The sequence below is a fragment of the Lepisosteus platostomus genome, chromosome 9, assembly GCF_059453375.1.
Source record: "Lepisosteus platostomus isolate fLepPlt1 chromosome 9, fLepPlt1.hap1, whole genome shotgun sequence".
NCBI classification, from domain to species: domain Eukaryota; kingdom Metazoa; phylum Chordata; class Actinopteri; order Semionotiformes; family Lepisosteidae; genus Lepisosteus; species Lepisosteus platostomus.
This window is the reverse complement of record NC_142619.1, coordinates 54,607,999-54,620,893: the sequence shown is the minus strand read 5'-3', so window position 1 is coordinate 54,620,893 and position 12,895 is coordinate 54,607,999. Positions and strand designations below refer to the sequence as shown.

General features: G+C 50.0%; 1 protein-coding gene across 10 annotated transcripts in view; it reads right to left on the bottom strand.

Annotated features, from left to right (window-relative positions):
• Positions 1–4,543: 4,543 nt before the first annotated feature.
• Positions 4,544–12,895, bottom strand: part of tmpoa (thymopoietin a) — a 30,531-nt gene continuing 22,179 nt past the window's right edge. For 2 of the 10 annotated variants that reach the window (XM_088645647.1, XM_088645650.1), the window contains 6 exons: positions 12,335–12,529; positions 11,487–11,618; positions 10,355–10,480; positions 9,410–9,502; positions 8,500–8,606; positions 4,544–7,517 (listed from right to left, as the gene is read on the bottom strand). In XM_088645647.1, the coding sequence (XP_088501773.1) occupies positions 7,097–7,517; positions 8,500–8,606; positions 9,410–9,502; positions 10,355–10,480; positions 11,487–11,618; positions 12,335–12,529 (1,074 nt within the window). In that variant the 3' untranslated portion in view covers positions 4,544–7,096. The remainder of the gene's footprint in view (positions 7,518–8,499; positions 8,607–9,409; positions 9,503–10,354; positions 10,481–11,486; positions 11,619–12,334; positions 12,530–12,895) is intronic. The other 8 variants (XM_088645651.1, XM_088645653.1, XM_088645654.1 and 5 more) reach the window with 6 other exon arrangements.

Here is a 12,895-nt window from a genome sequence, read left to right as displayed (position 1 = left end):
TTATATAATAACATCTACAAATGTAAAGTATTAATAAGTAGATAAAATAATTTTGCAACTGATTTATTCCAGATATGTTGTGAGTGTACAGTGCTGTTCAACAGTTCTGGGTGATGATTGAAAAACACGTGTTTTTTGGTGTAACAAGAGTTGCTCATAATCCCTTTCTAATTGCAGTTTAGCCTGCATGAGGAAGTGCATGGAGAGACAAAACTGAAGAACAGCGACAGTCTAAGAAATGTGAAGTTTTTACAGACGAAGTCCCACAGTGCACAGTGCAAGGTTCTGCTGCTGCCAGTGCGCAGAAGTTAAATGAAACTTTGTGTCTTTAAGAGCAGAAGAGGGCAGCATTAGTTGATTAACCCTGGCAGGGAGAGGGCACATTCCTCCGGGGGATATTCTTAGACAGGGTGCCGGTTAGGTGGACGACTGGAACAGCCTGTGAGTTCCACAGTGGACCTCCTGTTGACGACAAATACCAGTCAACATAACGAACCCATTCGTTCAATAACATCTCAGTACACCTGCTACAGAAGGGTCTGTCGTTTTCCTGATAACTTTGTGCATCTGCTGCAGTTGGAAGTGATGCTTCCTTTCATGCTCGGTAACATATACTAGAAATATCTCACATTGGGCAGCACAGTGGCGCAGAGTTTATTGCTGCCTCACAGCGCTGGGGCCCCAGGATCAATTGCTTAGGGGCTGTCTGTGTGGAGTCTGTACGTTCTCCCAATGTTCGTGTGGGTTTCCTCTGGGCGCTCCGCTTTCCCCCCACAGGCCAAAGGCATGCTGGTAGGTTAATTGGCTTCTGGGAAAACTGGCCCTGGTGTGAGTGTGTGTGTGTCTGTCCTGTGATGTAGTGGTGTCCCAGCCAGAATACATCCTATCCTGCACCTTTTGCTTGTCAGGGTAGACTCCAGCTACCCCGTGAACAGGTTTTATATAAAGCCTTCAGAACCTGGACGAATTAAATGAGTGGCATCCTTCATATAAAACAATCCCAGGTGCCGCCGAAGCCTTACCTGCCTCACTCCTTAGCCTGTCCGGATGACATCTTAACCAGGTGAGCACTTGATCCGTGACGGAGCTACTGGAGGACTGGAGTAAAGCGATAGACAGATGCTCCTGATGTGAACAGCTCCCTCCTCAGAAAAGATGTCCTCACCGTCACAGGAAGCTGGGAGCACTCTCCTTGCACTGGAGAGCCACGGATCTGAGAGGAGCATAGGCTTCTCATAATGAGGGTTTTCCAGTCTCGCCAGTCCCGCACCAGTTTCCACAGGGAGCGATTTTCCTCGGCCAGTTCATATTGTGTTGTCGAGGACTGAAATCTGGGGATCTGAAAAAGAGAGTTAGCCTCTTGACGTAATCTCTGAATGGTCTGGATCTTCCAGCTGGTTTTATCCACTGGATCGTGGGGTCTCTGCCTGGCTGCGAAAGTAGTGTAAAGATCAGGATAAATGATCAGGTCCTGAGAGGACCAAGAGCCTGCTGGTATTTCCCTGTGGTGGAGCTGGGAAACCGGAGAACCGTGTAACGCTCTCCCTGATGAAAGGACTTGATTTTGAAGATGTACGGTGCTAAAAAAAATGCTTCACATATTTGGAACCTAAAACCTTAATCAAATTCCCAATGAAGCTAATTTTAACCTGAAGGACCAAATGACACAAAACAGAATACTCTTTCAACATTTATTTATCTGGAAATTATGCATTATTCACGTGTGACAAAGTGTGTCAGCCTACTGTACATCTGGCAAGAGAGTTTGTTATCAAACATTGTTCATGTCCCATGACATGTGTACATGGAAATTATTTGCAGTTCCAAGGGCTTTTCCTCACATTTTAGTCTCTTCTGTTATGTTTGTTGACCTACAAGCCCATCCCTTCTGTCCAAGAAAGTAACTTGTTGTTTATGGAGAAACACATTTTTCCATAGTGCTGCCGCAACCTGATCTATCCTCAGTGATTTGGTGCAAACTGTGGGAGCCCATGGACCCAGAATGAGCCCGCAACACCTTGACGTTCGGTACAGCAGAGGGAAGTATAGTGAAATGGTTCTGCTGATCCATAACCCACACAATGTGTGGACGGTTCACTCCATCCAGTGTTTCTTCAAACAGCTTTTGCAGGTCATCATGCTTGTCCATGTCATTAGCATGGCTAGGATGTGCTCAGTGGAATGGACTGGCAAGCTTAGCAGGACCTGAAAGTTGGTGCACCCTTGCTCAGTGCCTCAGCTCTTGCAGCTACACCTCTGATCTCTCTTCAGCTTCCTGGTCTGTGAGAGAAGTTTGCGATAAAGGTGGTACAAGGGGTGGCCATGGGAATCGCCTTCAGGATTTCGAACTCCTCTGTCCAAGGTCCTCAAAAGTCATGTTTATCAACCAGGCACTAGGAACCCATGGTTTCAATACACAAACCTTAACATAAAGCCAACTATTAAGGAATGATTTCATCAGAAAAAGTTATATGAAGATTACAAGTATGCAGACTGAGTTCCTTAAGGTAAGTACTTGTATTTATTATCCTCATAATAGTTCACAAAGACCCCAACCTGATTTACCTACATTATACCAGTGCCATGTGTGCTCAGGTCCTTCTAGCTGGGTTCACCCCCAGCACTGCACCCTGCAAGGGGTCACTGGAGGAGCGGTGGTGGAGCCTCTCTGCTGTCACCACACCAGTTTAAAAGGGATACTCCCATTTGCTCAAGTGACCAGCATCCACTTGGCTCTCCGCTCCTCTCAGACACCGAACTGACCGGCTCTCCGCTCCTCTCGGACACTGAACCCACCGGCTCTCCGCTCCTCTCGGACACTGAACCCACCGGCTCTCCGCTCCTCTCGGACACTGAACCCACCGGCTCTCCGCTCCTCTCGGACACTGAACCCACCGGCTCTCCGCTCCTCTCGGACACTGAACCCACCGGCGCCATCTCGGCTCTCTGCTCCTCTCGGACACTGAACCCACCGGCGCCATCTCGGCTCTCTGCTCCTCTCGGACACTGAACCCACCGGCTCTCCGCTCCTCTCGGTCACCGAACTGACCGGCGCCATCTCGGCTATCTGCTCCTCTCGGACACTGAACCCACCGGCGCCTGCTACTCTCGGACACTGAACTGACCGGCGCCATCTCGGCTATCTGCTCCTCTCGGACACTGAACCCACCGGCTCTCCGCTCCTCTCGGACACTGAACCCACCGGCTCTCCGCTCCTCTCGGACACTGAACCCACCGGCTCTCCGCTCCTCTCGGACACTGAACCCACCGGCTCGCCGCTCCTCTCGGACACTGAACCCACCGGCTCGCCGCTCCTCTCGGACACTGAACCCACCGGCTCGCCGCTCCTCTCGGACACTGAACCCACCGGCTCGCCGCTCCTCTCGGACACTGAACCCACCGGCTCTCTGCTCCTCTCGGACACTGAACCCACCGGCTCTCTGCTCCTCTCGGACACTGAACTGACCGGCGCCCGCTCGGCTCTCTGTTCCGCCAGTCTGGGAGCTTGGGCTAGTGACAACATGTACCCAGGTACCCTGCCAATGTACTTTCTCATCTTTAGGTAATGGGATTAGGAACGTAAGCAGTTTTGTGTTTAGCGAGCTCACTTTTTCTTGGGTTAAAGATTCAAGTGTTCTAATTTGTTCTAAATGTATCAAGTGCATAGGGCAGGCAGGTGGGGCGAGATACGACTGCTGAACTACGTGAAAATGTTTAGCCACCAGGTTGCTAATATTTGTTGCATGTTAAGTGCAACGTAATTGTAATGTTACAAATTGTTTTGTCATGTTGTAGTGTGATACCCTGTATGTGACACTTTTTAAACGGTAGAGGCAGGTAGTTAGCTCCCCGCTACAAGCTGCAGTACTGGCGTCATGCCCATTGCGTTTGCCCATTTTTATAAAGGTAACCCCACATGTCCAGGCAGGCTCAGTGTACTAGCAGACGTAGAACAGGGTTTTACACTCATCAGGAACACAGACGAGATGCAGAATGTGTGAATCCCTGAACTTCAGCATCCCCGCCCTTGGTGTTTTATGATTGCTTGGCCTAATTAGCCAAACACAACACACCTGATCTAGAAGGGTCAACCTGGAGACAACCCCAACAAAGCTTGGTCAGCAGTGCGCCACCTCCTGGGAGTCATTTGCAACTACACTCAGATGATGACGTGTAACGGTTCTTGGGGTCTCCGCCCTTGGTTTTAGAATTTTTTAATTTTAGTTTTAGAATTTTTTAATTTTAATTTTAGAATTTGCACAGGTTCACAGTTTGAGCTCTGCCTATCTCATGCATTTTACACTACGAATGTATTAATTCCACAAAATGAAGGACCCAAAAAAATTACAATACACAATTGTTACTGATAACCCTGAAAACCCCCCAAAATTACAAAAGATGGGAACAAGATCTCATAAACGGAGCTATTAGTGTTTAAAATGAAAAGGGCTACGTTCACATCAAATCTGTTAAATCAAGTCAGCCAATTGAGCAAAAAGCCTGGCTGTACTAGAAAAGGCATAGAAGAGGAGAAAAAAAAGGGTGAGTTTCAGTTATTGATTTTATTAGGATTTCTACAAGGTATACCAATTATTTAAAATTAACTATAAAAAAACACATTAGCCAGATATAAACCCTCCCCAGAATCACAGTCACTTTCACCCAAAACCATGGAAAAAATAAATAAAAATGTTTTCTTGAAACTTCAATGTTCTTAAATACATCTGTAGTACTGCAAACTACTGCAAAGCCCATTAGCAAGCAGCTTCACATTATTTTTATAATACTACAGCGTAGTGCCCTCGCCATCTATACAAGTAGACAATAGTTGTTTGCATTTTAAAACTTTTATTAAAAAGATTTTTTTTGTATTTAATAAGACACACACATTAGAAAAATACCGTAGTTTACAAGAAAAAAAAATAATCACAGGCATTTATATGCTGCTAAAACCGGTCCTACTCCTATATGGCACAAATGTCCAGATCAGAAAACATCAAAGAAAGTTCAGTGACTGGCTGGAACTACTTCAGCAAGTTTCCTCAGTGTCTTAATCCCCCGATCTTTTTCTCCTTGAAGAAAGTCACTGATTTCCAAGAAATAGGGGAATAGAAACTGCATAATTAAGGGAATGGGAGGGAGGGGAACTGTTGAATTAAATTCAAACCTCGGAAACGTTTAGTCCGCGTCACATTATGCCTGATTTACTAACGATTTCTCCAGCCAACAGGGGCCAGAGAGGCTGAAAGAATTAGCTGATGCTCAGTCTGTCCCAATAAGGTTTCAATAGTGTCAGAGGTGAAGCAGGTCACCCTGCCCTGTGCAACAGCTGGAACAGAACGCTTGAGCTGTGTGGGGTGCAGAAAGCACCCTTATAGCGTCACAGCGGGGGCACACACTTCCATTTAGTGCCAAATCCCAGACAACTTGTTTCTCAGTCCTGTCACAAACTTGAGAGCCGTGTAAAATCGAACTGCACAAGAGTGAAAGCACCCGGCCGGGTTATTACAGTCACTGAAACGACCCCAATTCCTTAGGCTGTCAGCTACACCAGCACTCGCCCTTCCTGAAAAAGGCACCAGCGGGAGAAAGCAAGAGCCAGATTTGTTGGAATCGGACCGGACCGGCAGGAGCCTGGGTTTAGGCCCAGCATCGGTGGGCAGATCGTTTTAGTCCCCTGTCTGTTTTCTGCAGACGGGCGCTTTTAATGACTGCGATTAACCGCTCAAGTCATTGGAAAAGCGACTATGCTGAAGGAGGTGAAATTGAGCAGGCAGAGCGATTCTGATTTTTAAAACAGCAGCCCGGTGTACCAAAAAGGGCGAGATCTGTAGGTGCTGAGGCTGATAACATGAATCGTTGCGGTACTTCAATACTAGAATAACTGACATTTTCACTGTTTCACACAGCCTCTTGTAGAACAGTACAATACACATCGCAGCTTAGAGCAGTGCACCGACTTTTACTCTCCTAAACCTGGCTAGGACATACCCTCGTTAAATCCTTCTCTACCTCATTCTGCATTTCCCCGTTAAGATGTCATGTTAATGACCTAAAGGGCAGATAGTGTGAAAGTAATCTGATGTCTCATACAAACACAAAAATAACGTTAAACCCCAAAAGCAACACCCCCCCCCCCCAGCCCCAAAAGGTTTCAGTCCGTGTGGTCTGGAAGTGCGCTGGAGAAGATGGAGCTGGAATCCCTCTCCGCTGTGTGGATACGGGTTAAGACAGGACGGTAAAGAAACTGGAGGCGAGGGGAGAGAGGGAGGAAAGGAGAGATGGGAAGGGGGGGTTTGATGATCTCCTCCAGCTCTAGGTTATAGCAGACAACAGTGTGCAGGTGGAGTAGGAGGCAGTGGACTCCTTCCTAACTGCCCTCAGGCCCTGGGGATGTCTGGGATTGGTGGGGAGGGTAGGACAGTAAGGAATAGGGGAAACCACAGCTGAAGAAAAAAAATGCCTGAGATCCTTCCGTGTCTCGCTCTGCTCCTCGCCCTGCTCAGTGAGAGAGGGGGTCAGTGATTGATCAGGTAATGACTGGAGGAGGGTCTAGAGCTCATCGGAGGGGGAATGAGGAAAGGGTCAAGAAGGATGCTGGAGCAGGAGCCAGGTCAAGGACAAGGGGGTTTAAAGAAGGGGAATGCGAGAGGAACAGCAGGATAACTTTCCTCCCTTGACACAGAAACAGGTATGGGAAAGTCTGTAAGCAACAGGGAAGGGCAGGCAAGTCAGGGCTGTTTCCCTGATCTGTTCCTAGAGTGCAAGAACAGACGCGATTTTTGATCCAACCAGCAACTCATCTACATTCTCAGATCTTCACTGCTCACATAATGCACAAAACATGCACGTGCCCTGTGTTGAGGACATGAGAGAGCTTTGCTTGCAGGGTAAATCAGTGAAAGTTTTTAATTTAAAGGATTAGGTGGCTGGTTCAAAACCCAGGGCCAGATCTCGGGAACAGGGACAGGGAGAAGGACGCGTCAGGAGAAAGATGAAGCCACGGGAGTCATGGACGGAGCAAGAGTGAGGACAGGGCAAGAGTGAGGAGGAGGATGGAGGTCAGGATGAAGAGTGAGGGTCTTGAAGTTCTTCCTCACTGGCCGCCTGGCTTCTCTGCGCTGCTGGGAGAGGCAGGGCTCACCATGGTGCTGAAAGGGTTGATCTCGTTGGTCTCCATGGCCTGGTACACGAAGAACAAGAAGCCTGCCACCGCCATGAGCAGCAGCAGCTGCAGCCACACGGGCAGGGAGCGGCGCGACCGAGACTGGCCACCGGATGGCGCCGTCAGCTTGGCCGCGCTGCTTGAGGAGGAAGAGGAGGAGGAGGAGGAGGAGTACGACAGGGCCGGAGGAGCAGCCGACAGCTTGCCCGCTCCCCGCTGCACAGCCCTGCGCTCGGTGTAGACTGAGGTCTCGGTGAATTCGGTGCGGCGCAAGATGGAGTCGTCGAGGCGGAAGTCGCTGGGGTTCAGAGGTCGCCCGGCTGCACCGTGGATGGGTCGGCGGCAGGTGGCGCTGTGGTGCACACGCAGGAGGAGAGGCACATGGAAGGAGAGAGAAAATTACCTACTTGATACGTCAATCTACACTACCAGCAAGACGAGTCAAATGGCTGCCCAAGCTTGTTTTGCTTTCTCACCATGAACTTAAAAATGATTTCACAATCGCCTCGACATTTTAAAGGCACTCAGGGGCAGCTTGAGCTCTATTGTTGAGGCTCTGGTGGTCCCAGCCTAGGCTACTTCATTGCCCAGCTGTTCCCTGGACTGCTCAAGGGCAAACCAATGCATCCTGGGAAAGTACATCCTTCCCTTGACGTTACCGATTCTTGTGCTATTGGGCGATGTCATCAGGCTACAGAACCGTGAGGCACTAACGTGCACAGCCCTGGTCTAACACACAGCGGACACACTCATTGCTCATACAGGTGCCAGAGCGAGCCGGAACCCGACTCCACGCCCTGCGCATCAGAGATGTTGACCAACTAAGAGCTGCGAATTCTTCAACCTGGAGCAAATATTGTTGGGAACACTTCGTCAAAAAAGAAATGGATAAACAGCAGACATTAACAGTTGCTTCCTTCTGTTAGCAGCAAAATGAAAACTGTCCCAAAAGCACCCTCCACTATTACTGTCAAAATAACACAAACACACTCTACATAAGAGGAAAACGATCTGAGAAAGGTGGATTTTTAAGTCTGAGACAATAGATTTATCTTTTAGGTTAAGATACAGTCAAGGCTTCTCTTTTTTCTTCATTCTTCCACAATGCACCTAATTATATCTGGCTTCAAGAACTTGAAAATAAATCAGGATAACATTTTACTGAAAGTAAAACGTGAAAATGAGCTTTATGCTCGTCGCAAGGGTAAACTCCCAAATTAAAGAGTTTAGCAATTAAACTACATCTCCATCCCTTAAACGTGCTTACGGGAACTATTTTCCATTGAGCTCGGGTTTAGCCGTGTTTACAGAACTGGGCTTATGAAGACACTAACGTGATTCCGGTAGGAGTCCGCGGCTCATAGGGAAACATCTCCTCCAGAAGGTCCTTCGCCTCTTTCCTCCGGACCACGTCTCCTGCTTCCAGCCTCTCTTCCACCTGCGGAGAGAGGGCAGGGAGACGGGAGTGAGAGAGGGAGACAGGCGAGGACACGCGAGCTCTGTGTGCAATATCCCTCATGCACCTGGGCACAGACATCCAGGTGTGCCCACAGCCTGGAACAGGAGCTGGGAGAAGAGGATCCACACCGAGAGGCTCACCACAGTGACCAGAGCCTACCCTTCGCAAAAGCAGCCCTCACCGTGTAGGGAGCCACTAGACCCTTACTCACCCACCAAGAAAAACACAAAAACACCCGTTGAAACACTCGTATGTTCCAGAGTCCGTTACGGGCTATGCCCATCTCAGCTCGGTGACGGTCAAGCACAGCGGCTGCAGGCTCAGGGAAAGGCCAGTCTGCATGCATTCGCAGTGCGGCGCCCCAGCCCGCGCTCAGCCATGGCGAAGCAGGATCGAGATGGGCAGCCCTGACAAGGAGCAGCGCACAGAGAGGGGGCGGGGGGCAGGGGAGCACGCCGATTCTACCCCAGCCCTGCAGGATGGGCAGGCAGCTTCACCGAGGCCAGAGCTTGCACGAGACAAGGAAGCAATGGAACAAACTTCACCAAAAATGAATGCCATTCTGCTACAGCACCATTAAGCAATTCTTTTGCAGTTCTCCCCAGAACGCTGCAGCGGAGCTCTATCGAGGTCCGGGAGTACAGCTACTTGGAAGGTTGAGGGTAATGGTGAACCAGTCCTCAAAATTAGAAGCAAGTGAGGGCAGGAGGGGGGGGCACCTGCATACCGCATGCTCCCCAAAACCCAACACCACCCCACGTGTCCAGTGTGGCGATACTTTCCTGAGGCCTGGCCGGGGTGCAGAAGGCTGAGATTTTCTGCTGCTTGACCGTTGCCTTCTGCAATGGGGTCAGGCGTGATTCTGGGTACTCTATTTCCTGCCAGGTGGAAGGGGAGGGAAGGGCCCACAGTTTAGATTCTCTTGCTGACCGCCTGGCTTTTATGCTCAAAATACGGACCCCGCGTTGCACTGTGCTCCAGCCCTCCCTCAGTATAAGAGCAGGGATGGTCAGGGAGGAATATACCGTACGTCAGTCCCAAACAAGAAAACACGAACCGTCCAATCCTCAATGCAAATATAATTCAGATTGGTCCTGCTGCATCTGGTGACAACTTTACTCACTTTTCACATGAAGCTCCCACTGTTTTATATCATCCATTTCCACGTAACACCAATGTGTAGAAAATGCACTGAAAGTAGTGCATTCACCTGGCATGGGATTAGGGAAATCCATCTTCTAGCCGATTTATCGTGGGGGAGCCTGTCCCAGCAAGCAATAAGGGACAAGGCAGGACACACCCTGGATGGGTTGCCAACCCATTGCAGGGCACATGCCAACACACCAGGGCCAACTCACCTACCAGCATGTCTTTGGACTGTGGGAGGAAACCCATGTGAACCCAGGGAGAACATACAGACTCCACACAGACAGCACCCCAGGTCCAGGATTGAACCCAGGTGGGGGGCTCTGGGTTTAATTCCAGACCCAGGGGTGCTATCTGTGTGGAGCTTGCATGTTTGTGCGCTGTGAGGCAGCAATGCTAACCACTGCGTCCCAGGGCTGCTCTCCGTTCCACTATGATACAGGTATGCCTTTGAAAATGATCCTATTTGTCAGCGGTTGGGTGCGCAGTAGGATCCAAGACCAGAGGTTTAGTCCCCACAGTGATGCCGGGGTGGGAGGAGCACAGAGCAACAATACAAGGGTTTTGGGGGTGAGGTGGGTCACCTCCTGCAGGAGTGCGGTGTTGTGCAGAGAAATTGGCTTCACAGGAAAACGGGCCAGGCTCTCATCATCATCATCATCATCATCGTCATCATCATGATCGTCAAAGTCATCTTCCTCCTCGGGCGGCTGCAAACAAAATCTCCCATTCAGCATCTTCATCGTGAATTAGACACTGATGGGGCCTCAGCGGGACCCGGCGGAGAGGCGTCCTGTACTGTGCAAGGGGGCTCGGGAAAAGCCCTCAGTTTGAGCTCGTCTACCGTGAGAAAGCTCATCTCCCAACCCTGCAGGCACTCTGCACGGGCCTGGAGCACACACCCTGCCTGACGTCACCCCCAGACCAGGACTCAGCCAGAGGATAACAGGTGACAAAACACCTCTTCCTCCGATGACACACCTTATAACTAGCAACAGGAACATATCAAGGAAAATCGTTTTTTTGAATCTTTTGTTGAAAATGTGAACCTTTTGCTGTCAATAGGGATGAGTCATCTACAAGAGGTGCAGATAAATAGACAATAAAACCCAACCAGTCCGGAACAGAGGCCAGTCACAGGTGTGCCACAGCATTTTGGAATAGCGGTACTCCATCTCTAGGAGGTGATTTTTAAAAGTAGAAACTGATTTCGCTCAATCATGATCACTTTGTTTATTAGTGGAACAACAACTTCAGACACCAGGTACGTTTCTGCCCACAGCTGGGATGACGAGCATGCCCAGTTCCTCGCTACTCCGGTAGGGAGTCATTTCGCTGGCAGGACACCGCAGATCTTGCCTTGCTGAATAAAAATGGCAATTATGTGCCCTCCTCCACTGCAAAGCTAGCAGGTCAACTCTGCTGACGGAGTACCTGCACCAAGCTCACACCGTTCCCACCCGCAGGGAGCGAGCGAACCTGGGCTCAGGACAGCCAATCGCCTTGCTCGGCCCTCGAGGGAAACCTCCAACGCGAGCCCAGCGCCGGCAGGCACACAAAGGACAGAGCAAAAGCCGTTCCCCCGCCATCGTGCTCGGTGATCCCATACAATACACCCAGGTGCCCAGAACGAGAACACAGAACTCCTGTGCCCCCCCCACCAAACACACACACACACGCGCACGCGTGCCGCCACCAGACAGCTAGAGCGTTTACTTCCTCTCGGCCTCGGGGCGACCGGCGGGCGGCCGGCGGCTCGGGCACCTGGCCGAGGAGGACCTGTCTGAGGATCGCGGAGCTCGTGGAGCCCCTGGCCTGACACGCAGGGGCTGAGCAGTGATGAGGCTCCTGGGACAAGATGGGGGCGAGAAGGTAGGTTAGAGGGCAGGGGAGACGCACCCCAAGACCACAGCGGACACCCCACATTTACTCTGGGTGAGGCAGCAAAGGGAAAAGGGGTTTAGCGCTGCCTCCTGTGAACTAAAAGGGGCACTCTTCATCAAGTACCTGGTGTATTACTCTTCCAAGTTAAACCAGTATCTTTCAGGGGACACAAATAGGATGTTTAAATTTTAAATGAAGTTTACATCATGAACAAAGGCTGATTTGCTAATATAGAGGTATACATTTAAAAAATTCACCTAAGCAGGTCTTCTAACCACTGTCTACTGATCCCTCTTTACAAACAGCACTTTGGTGCCACAATGTTCATATGGAAGATGGGAGGAGCGTCTAGGCGATAAACTGCAGTTTCCTTGACAAAAGCCCCAGAACGGGGATCGGCATTCTCAACCACAGTACATGACGTTTGTTAGCTGTGAATCTGCGGCAGGTTTACTCCTCAGCCACAAGCAACGTGACTACTTCTTAAAGAGCCTCACTTTCCAAACGAGTTCAACCATCGAAATGCATGGAAAGTGGAATAAACAGAAACAACTGCCAAACATTTACGCAAACATTCAAGTATATAAACTATAAAATATAGTATACAATTCAGTATATTTAAATATTATAACCGTTTTTTGTAAAACCACTGAAAACGTCCCCTTGCACTGCTGTCTGACCTCTCTGCTGCTGTGTCCCCGAGCTCTATCACCCTCCGGATGTGCATCAGAAATGGAACCCCGTTTCCCAGGAGTTCCTTGAGTTAAGTGGGGGGAGCCCCTTTGCTTGGTCTCCAGCGGTGCACCCCGTTTTGGGGTTTCGGGGGCCCTGCTCTCTTGGGACACAGACTCGCAGGCCGAAACCTCAGACAGGTCCTGGGACAGGGAGCAGAGAGATATTAGGAGACATTTTTTTGCCTGGGCAACAGGTCAAGGGCGAGGGAACGTCACTTCAAGCGCAGGTGGGGGGCGAACACCACACTTTTGGGGACACCACTGGCTTGACCTCTGCTCCCTCGGCTCTCTTTTTCAGACCTGAACTGATTCTCTTCCTCTCTTGACACTTAACAAGCCGACACTGTGGCCACGTGCAGACCTGGTGAAGGACACATTGCAGCCAGTGTCATGTGCACTACAGTCTAACCCTCCTCTGGCAGGCCATGCGAGTATGAGCTCCGAATCTGAGCGTTTGGACTGCAAAGTTATGTCAAAGGACATCAGACTGCAGTAAGGAGCAGGACA